This window comes from Trematomus bernacchii, unplaced genomic scaffold (genome assembly GCF_902827165.1).
Source record: "Trematomus bernacchii unplaced genomic scaffold, fTreBer1.1, whole genome shotgun sequence".
NCBI classification, from domain to species: domain Eukaryota; kingdom Metazoa; phylum Chordata; class Actinopteri; order Perciformes; family Nototheniidae; genus Trematomus; species Trematomus bernacchii.
In genome coordinates, this window is record NW_022987772.1 from 1,126,072 (window position 1) to 1,137,890 (window position 11,819).

An 11,819-nucleotide genomic window follows, 5' to 3' on the forward strand; every position below is an offset into this window, starting at 1 on the left:
AATAAAAAGCATCTCAATGTATGTAGACTTTGGAAAGCAGTCGATGATGGACATGCTTCATATCTACAGAGGTTGAATATTTTGTGAAGTTAATACTTACAATCTACATCTATTGTACCTATTCGACACATTCTGCCATCAGTGTGATTGATAATGATGAGGGTTTCTCCAGGCACATGTGATAACAACCGGACAGATGACTGCATGTTGCCCAGTGGCAAAATTGATTCTTCATGTCCTAATATGGCACACGAGTGGCATACTAACGACAGCAACTGTAAACAACTTCCTCCCACACCAAAAACAACTCCTACGCCCGATACCTGCAATACAAGCATCTGTGAGATCATCGAGAGCAGGTAGGAGGAAAATAGGAAAACATGTCATCTATAACTCTAATCGTCAGTAACATCAAGTTTAACATTGCTTAGTTTTAATAATACATTTCAGCTGATGATTTTGAGAATTTACAAATTATTTCACTTATTGTAGGTAAGTATAATCTGTATATATATTTTACACAGGGATTTTAGCCTTTGCAGACCACTTACATGCACTAAAACCTATAGAACACACTACAGGAAAGGGAGCACTGAAAGAACACTGATAACTGACTCTTTTGTCTTAATGACAAAAAGCCAGCAATATTTCATGTTTCCTCTCTTTAAAAGCTCTTATTAGACAACACACATACTGGTTTATTGATTTGCATGTCTTGTTAATGTGTAACGATGTATTCAGCTTGTGTCCATTCTGACTATAAATCTCATACTCCCCAGTGTATTTGAAGCTTGCCACAAGGTCGTTGACTACCATCCTTTTGTTGAGGCCTGTGAGTTTGACGTTTGTCAGATGCACATTAATCACATTGGCTGCATCAGCTTACAAACTTACGCTGAAGTCTGTGCTTTGGCTGGAATATGCATCGACTGGAGGAATTCCACCAAAGGACTCTGTGGTATGCAACCAGATTATGTTATACAGGCACTATAACAATATCACAGCAATGACCTCAACTTAAAAAAGCATGATGTTTATTCTGTCTTCGTCTCTTATAGTATATACATGTCCAAGTCCCAAAGTGTATCAGCCCTGTGGCCCTCCGGTGGAGCCTACCTGTGATAACTGGTACAGACATTCACCAACTCTCATAGTCAATCCATCAACATTCATTTATGCTTTGACTCACATACAACATTGGCTCTCACGCAATATGTTGTTGTTTCTGCAGGTACAACCAGAAGTTTATCGATACTGTCAATGAGTTCAGTGAGATGACTAGTGTTGCGATGGAGGGTTGCTTCTGCCCCAGTGGCACCAAACTCCTCTCCTCCGCCTCTGATGAATGTATTCCTACCTGTGGTAAGGGCAGATGGCACTTCTCTATGGCAAAAGCAGTAAAGGCAACCTCGCATTCATTAATGGACTGTATTTTTATCTGACTGTTTTTGTAACAGTTTGTGTGCTGTAGAACAATTAGGATGTAAGGGAAACTAACTTTAAGGCCCTTCTGCCAGGTTTGTACCTGATCTGAGACCACCTGTGTTTATTATCCTTATCTTTCTCCTTAAAGTATTTTACCATTTCTTTGCCGTACTGTCGCTGACATTCTAAAAGTATTCTGAAATGTATTAAAAATGTCTTTCATTTTCCACTGTATCACAGAACTGCCAACTTTTCCTTATAATTAATAACCTGCACACATATACAGCTTTTTACTTAACCTCTTTTGGTTTATGCAAACCAACATATTCAACTTAAAGTGAAGGTAGACAAGCAGTGATTTAGCACAGTAAAGCTGTGATATTAGATCTTAGCCAATTTAAATACGGAGCATGCAAACTGAAAGCAACCTGCGTAGGCAATGGGTTAAGTTTTAATGGTTAATCATCATTTGGAATATGAAGTTTGAACATAAGATTAGTAAAGATATGAGGATTTTTAACATACTCAGTTTTTACTATCCTTATCTCCTGAGGCTGGCTGGCCAAACCACAAATTATTGTAAATTACTTTATTCATTCTATTTCCCTCCTAACAGAAATATGTCGACTGGCAAATGGAAAATGGAAAGAGGTAAATGTTTTTTCAACAATGCCAGACCCTTTTTCTTAACCTTTTGATAATACTATGCCTCCTGCCACACTTAACTTGTGTCCTCAGGCCAATTCCACGTGGACAGAAGACTGTAAGGCGTGTATCTGTGAAGAGGACACACTGCAGGTCAAATGCAGTCAAGTGTCCTGTCCAGCACCGCCACCTGTCAGCTGTGAGGAGCCGGGTCAGGTTAAAGTCACTAATACTGTTGGCTGCTGTCAAGAGGATAAGTGTGGTAAGTGAGCAGCAAGAAGTTTATTCACGTTGTGTTTGTCCCTTTTAAGTTGAACCCAAGGATGGCCTATCAGATGAGTAATGTAGGCAGCCAGAGCTCTGTGCAGGAACCATGTGTCAGACAGATCCAAAATATGATGGTTGTAAGAAGTCATTGATTTATAAAACAAAACATCTGATGCTTGCAGAATGTATGCAGTGGTTGTTCCAAATGAGCTGGAGTCAAGATGAACTAAGGTTTCACTAGATCATGTATGGCAGGATGTTTGCAGGAAGCCATGTTCAAAGTGAGATAACAACCTAGAGAATTGTACGTATGTTAATTGTAATGGAGGACCAAAAATGACCAAACCATGGTCTTTTCTTGCCTGTTGTGATTAGGATAAGGATGTTTTTAATGTATATAGTAAAGATGAATCTTATGTTATTGGCTTGTGTATAAACAGAGTGCGATGTGAAGCAGTGCCCTGGGGTTGTGCCGTCCTGTCCTGTGGGTTCTACTCTCCACACCACTGTGGGAGTCTGCTGTTCGAACCACTTCTGCAGTGAGTGTGCCATGCTGGTCCATCCTTTCACTCAATAACCAGGTTGATTTTCACTAGGATTTTTATATAAGAATGAATTTGAATTGAATTGGTATTTTTCCTTCACAGAGCCCATTCCGGATGTGTGTGTTTTCAACAACCTTGAATATCAGGTGAGATCCCACATGTTAATATGATGTGATGGGAATATAATACATCATCATCAAGGATTACAAGATGGCTTCGTTTAAAACATAGAGAACTGTGTCATCTTTCTATAGCCATATGTCATCAAGAACATTGTTAGACCTACTAAGTAGTAGTAGTGTGGGACATGTATGGTGGTTGTTGCTGTACTGCCTGCATACTGATGCTTTAAACAATTGCAAAAATACAAAAAGTATGCAACATTTAGACAAATCTAGGTGGGAATTGGTGTGTCTTATAGTGTGGGATCTGCCAATGAATGTTCCAGTATTTATAGTATATTAAATAACAAAAAGTGCATTATTTCTAAACACATGTGCACTAGATCTGTTGAAACCAAATACATAGAAAGCCACTGGACATTTTGATTCAGTTAATCTATTAATCTTGCATCACAATGCAGTCTCTCTTACAAATGGAAAGTTGAATACATAAGTCATAAACTATCAACGAGGAGCTGGTTCATGTTTGAGTCCTCTTTCCATCGATACAGAGGTAAATTGTGAACATATGTTAGTGGCCACTTTTCCAGTTACACTTATAAAACACAACCCAACCACACAGTAGTTAACTCGGAGGTATGAACGTATTGTAGTGATCACTGATTCATACACTGGGGTTACATAATTCAATCCGGGAACTACAGGTTGGGGGTATTGTTTCCGCCCGGACATATATGTTGACGGTACCTCCGGGGTACCTACTGTGTGTCCTCCTCTTTCACTTTCTCTTCTTTCCTGCAACCCGACAGCACGTCGATTTCTGCTCCCCAATAAAGAGAGATTTGCACCTCCGATGCACCGCCTCCGTCTCCCTTCTCTCGGCACTACATTGGTGACCCTGACATAAGTCTCGCGAAGGTTCCGAGACTGAACGGAACACGGCAAAAAAACTCTTGTTTTTTCTCGAAATGCCGGGGATTTTTGGAGACCTCCGTAGCTGCCACGTGCGCTCGGACTGTGGCTCGGTGCGCGCCACGAGATGGACGCGGACGACGCTCGCCTTTTCCACGGCTTTTCGGCTCTGGGGGACTGCAAGCCTTCCATGGGGCCGGTACGCGGCCGTGCCGGGTTGGTTCGGGACATGCGGCTGCATGTCCGGCCAGCGACTAACGGCCGCCGAGATCAGCTAGCCACGACTGCTAACGGCTAGCAGCTGGCAACAGCTAACAACGGCTAGCCACAGCAGCTAGCGGCTGACATCCGACTGTTTTTTTTATTTTTATTTTTGTTTTTTTGTGGTGCCGGAGAGGAGGTTCGATCACGTCTGGTCGGCCTCGTGTGGATCCTCTCGCTATTTCGCCCACCTGTTTTTGTTCGTGGACGGGACGACCATTTTTGAGCTTTTTCTGGTGCCTGAGAGGAGGTTCGACCATGTCTGGTCGGCCTCGTGTGGACCCTCTCGCTGTTATCACCACCTCGACGGCGGTTTCGGACGTCACACGCGGCTACTTCGGCCCGTGGGTGACGCGCTTCTGGACCCCGTCTCGCCTCTTCCCTCGCCTCGGCGGTTTCGAACGTCACCCGTGCCTTCATCGGCCCGCGGGTAGCGCGCTTCGGGACCTTGCCTGGCCTCTCCTCTAACCGCGGCTCACGGTTCGCCTCGACGGCGCCCCGTCTGGCCTCTCCCCTGTCCACGTCTCCCTCCTCCCGGCGACACGGCTCCTTCCTCCCGAGGACTTCGTGCCCGCCGCCGCTGTGCCTTCGCCTGCGGCCGGGCAGCGCTCCTCCCTGCTGGGGACCTCCGGGTGTTTCACGCCTGTCCCCAAGACGCGACCCTCTCCTGCGGCCCCCTGACGACGGCCCGTTCCATGGCCCGCCCTCCTCGGCCCCTGTGGTGCTTCCTCCCGGACGCGAGGATTGTGTCCATGGTTGAATTCTGGGGGGGCTTGTGTAGTGATCACTGATTCATACACTGGGGTTACATAATTCAATCCGGGAACTACAGGTTGGGGGTATTGTTTCCGCCCGGACATATATGTTGACGGTACCTCCGGGGTACCTACTGTGTGTCCTCCTCTTTCACTTTCTCTTCTCCTCTTTCCTGCAACCCGACAGCACGTCGATTTCTGCTCCCCAATAAAGAGAGATTTGCACCTCCGATGCACCGCCTCCGTCTCCCTTCTCTCGACACTACAGTATAACTATATGTGTATTACTGAGGACTGCATAAGAGAGGAAATGTCTTCTTGCTGACTGCTCACCCTGTCTACGCAGGTTGGAGACTCAGTGCCCATGAAGTCATGTGAGAAGTGCATATGTAGTTCCCGGACAAATGCCAGCAGCCACCAGAACATCATAGAATGTCAGCCATTACCATGTGACACACACTGCCCTGTGGTAAGATATTCAACATCCAATCAATTGTTGACATGTTTTTAACTGTGCACAGTGTTTGCTGGTAGGCTGTGTACTTGCCAGACCATACAGTTATGTGTTTCCTTAACTGACTTAAAGGTGGGGTAGGTAAGTTTGAGAAACCGGCTCGAGATCGCTAGAATTTGAAAATGCACAACCGGAGAAAATCTGCCACTTCCTTACAGAGCCCCTCCTCCAACACACACGAACGCGCACATGACCAATGAGGGCACGAGATAAGTTTGTGCACAGATGGAAGGCTGACAGGCAGGTAGGCCATCCAGTTATTTTAGCCTGGCCGGCTAAAATGATTGGTCGTACTGTTTACAGTACTACAGCTTCCACAGATGACATTTTTTTATGGATTTTTTGTCAAAGCACTTCAGATATTCATTGCTATCGGGATGTTAAGAGCATTCCATGGAATACAACAAAAAGTGTATCTCGAGCCGGTTTCTCAAACTTACCTACCCCACCTTTAAGTAATAGTTTTGGTAAACTTTATTTCGGGGTGATGGAATCTGGTGCCCTCTTGGATCAGCAGCCCTCCATCCGAACCAGAAGTCCTTTATTTGTCCCACAATGCTCCCTCATACATATTTCTTTTGAAGTTCATGCTACCTAGGTTCTTCATGACATTAATTATGATAATTAATCACATTCTATCCAATAAACATTCATCTTCTTTTTTCAAAGGTAACGGCAAGCACTGGCGGCATTGTCATTTTTCAATCCACATTAATGCCCATAAAAACTGAGCTCTGAAGTGGACTTTTCTGTTCTGCTTTGATTGTAGGTTCCATCATAAAATATGGGATAAGCAAAAGAAAAACAGAACACTTCCACATTTGATTTTTAAACCATCTATTTAGTACACAAAGTGAATCCACTTATAGGCCATTTTCATTACTTCTGCTAGGACACACGTTTGTCTTCACACCAGCCACACACATAGACAAGAGGTTAAGTGTTCTGTGTTTGCCCAAACTTTAGTTTTTATCTTTACTGCCACTGTAAATATTTAAGACAACTTATTAAAAAGTAAGCAATACTGTAAACCAAACAGACTACTAATGTCAAGCCAAATTGCGATGTTCTCATACTGCACATTTTCAGATGTTAATATCAGATCTCCAGCAGCTTTTATTATGTTAATTGTTTTACTGTGCTAAATGAGTCTTTGTGTTTCTGTTCAGGGTTATGAGTACCAGGTCAGCCCTGCTCAGTGCTGTGGACAGTGTGTCCAGGTCGGCTGCGTTGTCGCATTGCCCAACTCCACACACGCATTACAGGTTAGTATATGTGCGTGTGCATGCACTGTTCATTTGGAGAGAGAGAGTGAAAGAGGTTAGATGGGATGATTCTATGACGTCATCAACATTCATTTTTTGTTTGCTTTTGGTTAATGCCAACCATGCTGTATTTTGGAACTTATTTAGCAAAATATTTTGCGTAAAAAATTAAATAAACATACATAACCCCTGGTGTGACATCTCTTCAAGTTTTTCCGGTCATGCCACTAGAATCAGCAAAGATCCACAAGACATGAAGTGCATCTTTATTCCATGACACACACACATTGAAAGAAAGAGCAGACGAGGCAACATTCCACATATGAAGATCAGATGACTCTGATGAAGCACTCTTTGAGAGACTGTTTTACAAAAAATACAATTATTTGATTTTATTCTTTAGCCTGGAACCCTTTGGAGTCCCGCTTGGAACCCCTGTGTGAAGTTTGAGTGTGTGAAGATTGCTAATCACTTCATTACTGTTGAGGCCAAGACCATGTGTCCTCCCTACGACCCAGCAGAATGCATACCGGTAACTTCCCCACACACACACACACACACACACACACACACACACACACACACACACACACACACACACACACACACACACACACACACACACACACACACACACACACACACACACACACACACACACACACACACACACACAATGAGAAGTAGCAGTATACTGATGTGATCTGATTGTGTGTCTCCTGCAGGGAACTGAGACCGTCGCTCCAGACGGATGCTGCCACATCTGTATGTATTGCTTTCATGAACCTGCACACTAGTTAGCAGGCTCTCCTCTCTCTCTGCTTCACATTGATGTCAACTTATTATTTAACCATTCAGAAGCATTGTGATCAGCAGGCCATTCAACAACTAGTTTTGGTATTGATCCAGGGCAGTTACCTGACAGCTAGGAGCTCACTTAAGTACTCATGTTCTTACTAAAAGAAAATACTTTTCAACCATGACCTGCTACCATCAAACGCAGGAGAAGTAGCCTCCAGGGTATACAGCTGCTATGAATGTGTAAACCAGGTCAGATAGAAAGATCTCATCCCTCCTCTGTCCTGCCTCAGGTATTCAGAGAGGTCACCCCTGCAGTGTGAGCAGCACTGCTGTGATCGTGGAGAGCCAGGACTGCCACTCAAAAGAGGTCGTCAATGTCACGTCCTGCGCCGGAGCATGTGGAACCTTCACCTTGTAAGTCCCCCTCATGTCATTGTCCCAGGATGGGTAAAAATAATAATATATTTTTTTTCAATTGCTAAAACTCATTTTTTGGAAACTTATTTTCTCAAAACACTAAACACAATTCAGAAAACCACACACCCAACGTGCAAAACACCTCATATATCTTGCAAAATGACCCACTGCACTGCACTCAAAACTACGTAAACGCTTACCAAAACCAAACTTTGGTACACACTTATTTTATAGTTCAAGACACTTTTTCCCACCAACTACACACTGTGGTGCTCAATCTAAAGCACACTCATCTTTGATGGCGTCCTGTAGAGAATTCTGCCTATAAAGACTGTTCGGGTCTACAGAAATATGTGCAGAAACACGCTGTCATTTTTTTTTTTTTGGTGCAACATTCAAGCACACCACATAGACAAAAATGTCGATGACTGTAAAATCATAGTAAAGTGAAAGGAAACTTTGAGGAAATAGAAAAAAAACTGCAAACAAGTGAATTTGTCAGATTTTCTTACTTAGAGAACCGGGTGCAGTGTTTTGCAAACTTATTGCAGAGCTGAACATGTGTTTAGAGTTTTGGAGATTTGAGCTGAGGTTTTGCTCTTGGAGTGTGAGATTAAATAATTGTGCTTTATGTGTTAGCAACTGAAAACAACTGTAGTAATAATAATCTGCGGCTTTGTACTTTCGCTATGACATCATCATTGTTATTGCCTCTGATGAAGCTTAGAGTAGTACACTGATCATTACATATATTACATGTACGTATATAATATTATTTTCTGTGTCACCTTTATCTTCACACATGGTTCCACTCTCTCCTCAGTTATTCTACCAAAATGCGAGCTCTGCAGCACACCTGCTCCTGCTGCCAGGAGGTGGCTACGTCTGAGAGGCAGATCCAGCTCTCCTGCCCCGACAGCACAGAGATCAGCTACAGCTACACCCTCATCGAGGCCTGCGCCTGCCTGGACACCGACTGCTCTGTGGTGCGCCGCGGGCAGACCTCTGCCCCAGCTACCAGCTCTCGCCGACGCAGGAGATAAGGCCAAAACCAGGCATCATCTGCATACATTTTCCTCTATCTATGTCTCATGTATTAGGGCAGATACAATTATAAACCCACATATATCTCTTTAATAAAGATCATACAGTACTGCAGGCGGAGTATGTCTTGTTTTCTATGCACAGTGTGTGAGTGAGAATATTTGTCAATATGAGAAGTGCACCCTTTGAAATGAAATCTAAGTCAAATGTCTACAATAAACCCAGATTCAAAATCATTTATTACATGGCTTAGTTTAATATTCAATTCTGATTGGTCAATCAGTTTGAGGTGTTTACTCTACAGCTCTGTAGTAGCTGAAGGTTCATCAGAGAGCAGAGGTACATAAAATGGAGGACATGTTTAGGGCTGAGCCTGGGACAACATGGACTTGCTTTAGATGTATATATCATGTAATAACAAATAAGCAGCATAAATATTAAATGTAATGCTGAATGCACTGTTAATTGAACCTTGGATTCTGAATCATCGTTTTGAATCTAATACACAGTCATAGTTTAAAGTGCCACCAAGAGCACTAAAATATGTCTGATGGCGCTTTTCCACTGCAGCACGTAGCACGGTTTAAGCGGGCTGTGCCAAACCCGGCCCGCTTTTTTTTGCTTTTCCACTAGGGGTAGTTCCGGCTCAGGGCTACTTTTTCACCTTTTTTCTGGCCTTCCAAAATCGAGGTTCTTCCCGGGCCAACAACCGGGCTGAATATGCTAAACTAGTGACGTAAACACTCTCGACTGCTGAATGGTCGGAGAGAATCGCTTGCAAGGGGGCTACAACTACAACAAAATGAACATATTTTACCGTGATTTAATTGTAATACACGTTTCAAAATGATGCCGAAGTAACAACATACTGATACTGGTTTGTAAAAACCATGAATTAATGCTTTGACAAGTCTGCAGACAAGACGGCAGGCGAAACACCTTTTAAAATGCGTGTTTTCTGAATGGAGATCGGATCGGTTAGGAAGGGAGATGCGCACGCCGGGCGAGATGATGATGGGCTTGCCCACCGACGCTCCTGTGGACCCCCCAGGGTTCGAATATGCCAGGAAACTCCAGGAACGGTTGCAGTCTGCTCACGACTTTGCCAGGCGCCAGCTACAGAGTGCAGGGGCGAGGCAGAAGAGGAACTACGATGTGCATGCTAGAGGACGGCATTTCAGTGCAAGTGAGTTGGTCTGGGTGTATAACCCACAGAGGAAGAAGGGCAGATGCCCAAAGCTGGACAGCAACTGGGAAGGGCCCTGCAGGGTTCTGGAGAGACTGAGTGAGGTCGTCTACAGGGTCCAACTGCAGCGGAGAGGGAGAATAGTTGCTCTTCACCGGGACAGGTTGGCACCCTATCGGGGTACAGCGACACCACTAGGTTCAGTTGGTGAGACACAGGGGGCAAGGGACACTGTTCTTTCTTCTTCCCAACCCCTCTCTCACGACCCGGGGACCTTGCCTGGTTCCCCACAACCTGGACTGTTTTTCCCTTGCCCTACTCTGAGCCCCACGGTGGGCCTGTCTCCCCCTGCCGCAGACCAGGCACGGCCGCAGAGAAACCGCAGACCCCCTAACCACCTGAAAGACTTTGTTTATTCCCTCGAGGACGAGGGACTTTGAGGAGGGGGGAAAGTGTAACGGACTGGTTATAATGTTGATGTTTGATGTGTTTGTTGTTCAGAGTTTGTTTGCATTTTACAGAGTGTCAGTGAACGTGCCACTGTTTTGATGAACGGTTCTTGTGACCTGTAGCTGTGGGTTTGGGTGGGATAGTGTTGTCTGGTTGGTTGGGGCTGGAAGAGTGAGGTTCCTGGAGGGAGAGACGCGGGAAGCTAGGGGAGAGCTAGCGGGTTATGTGATGGAGAGTGAGAATACGACAGGTTTAGTGGATTGTTTTTGGCGTGGTTACGGCCAACAGTAACCTGTGATCTGTATAATAAACTCCCGGATAAAGGACAAACCAAGCCTCCCTGTGTTCCTGTAGCGAGACGCTACAGTAATTTTTTAATTAACCTTTTTTTTTGCGTGAGAATTACTGCTCTAGTGAGCGGCCCAGCCCTTCGTATATTTTTCTGGATGTGGCCCTCAGTGAAAAAAGACACCCCTGCTGTAGCGTGTTGAAACATGAGAAACTGGTAATGGCCCTAAACACAGGCGGACATTTTGAGTTTTGCTGAACACATTAACTGCTTCATAAATGAGCTGACTTTCTTCGGAGCCTATTAGGCGCGTCAGCCGCATGATTTAGATCAGGGGTGGGGAACCTTTTTCCTCTCAAGGGCCGTTTCAATTTTTTCAACATCCTCCGAGGGCCGTACAAATTATTGACCTCTGCTTAAAAGTACTAAAATCACAGCCCATTCATTTTGCCTTTCTTTCATGCTGTGCAAAGAAAAAGCAACCTCTTAATCCAGATATCTTACCATGACTCACGCATGCATGTGTAACGGAGTTAAACATTTGTATAAATAATTATTAGTTTATAAATCAAGATTTATATAGGTTGTGAATTTTATTTTTATGAGATGTTTCCTTTTAATATTTTTGAGTAATGTTTCTAGTGGGAACACTTTCCCGTTGCACATCATTTTCTACTTCCGGTATGTAACTTCCGCCCTCCCCTCACAGTGACGTGAGCAGTTATGTGGGTGAGTTGCGCTAGAAACTGTGTTGCAATATATATAATTTTGTATATTAAATCTGCTATTTAAGTTAATGACAGTGATTATATTTTGTTTAGTAACACTGTGGGTACAACATTAATACGTTTTTGTTACGTTTTAACCGTAGGAAATAGCACTTTAAGCTACTTAAGAACCAGCGACGTGCAGTCAGTGGAG

General features: G+C 44.0%; 2 protein-coding genes across 2 annotated transcripts in view; both read left to right on the top strand.

Annotated features, from left to right (window-relative positions):
• The window catches only part of LOC117497003 (mucin-5AC-like), a 37,037-nt gene extending 34,123 nt beyond the window's left edge, over positions 1–2,914 (top strand). The window contains exons 35-41 of the mRNA XM_034148887.1: positions 173–359; positions 780–958; positions 1,059–1,128; positions 1,232–1,362; positions 2,042–2,076; positions 2,164–2,332; positions 2,778–2,914. Of these exons, the coding sequence (XP_034004778.1) occupies positions 173–359; positions 780–958; positions 1,059–1,128; positions 1,232–1,362; positions 2,042–2,076; positions 2,164–2,332; positions 2,778–2,914 (908 nt within the window). The remainder of the gene's footprint in view (positions 1–172; positions 360–779; positions 959–1,058; positions 1,129–1,231; positions 1,363–2,041; positions 2,077–2,163; positions 2,333–2,777) is intronic.
• Positions 2,915–4,043: 1,129 nt separating this feature from the next.
• LOC117497004 (intestinal mucin-like protein) lies at positions 4,044–8,977 on the top strand. Its single transcript, XM_034148888.1, has 7 exons — positions 4,044–4,115; positions 5,279–5,401; positions 6,616–6,711; positions 7,115–7,243; positions 7,437–7,476; positions 7,803–7,926; positions 8,753–8,977. Exons 1-7 carry the CDS (start codon positions 4,044–4,046, stop codon positions 8,970–8,972), a joined length of 804 nt encoding a protein of 267 aa, XP_034004779.1. The 3' UTR covers positions 8,973–8,977.
• The last annotated feature ends 2,842 nt before the right edge of the window (positions 8,978–11,819 follow it).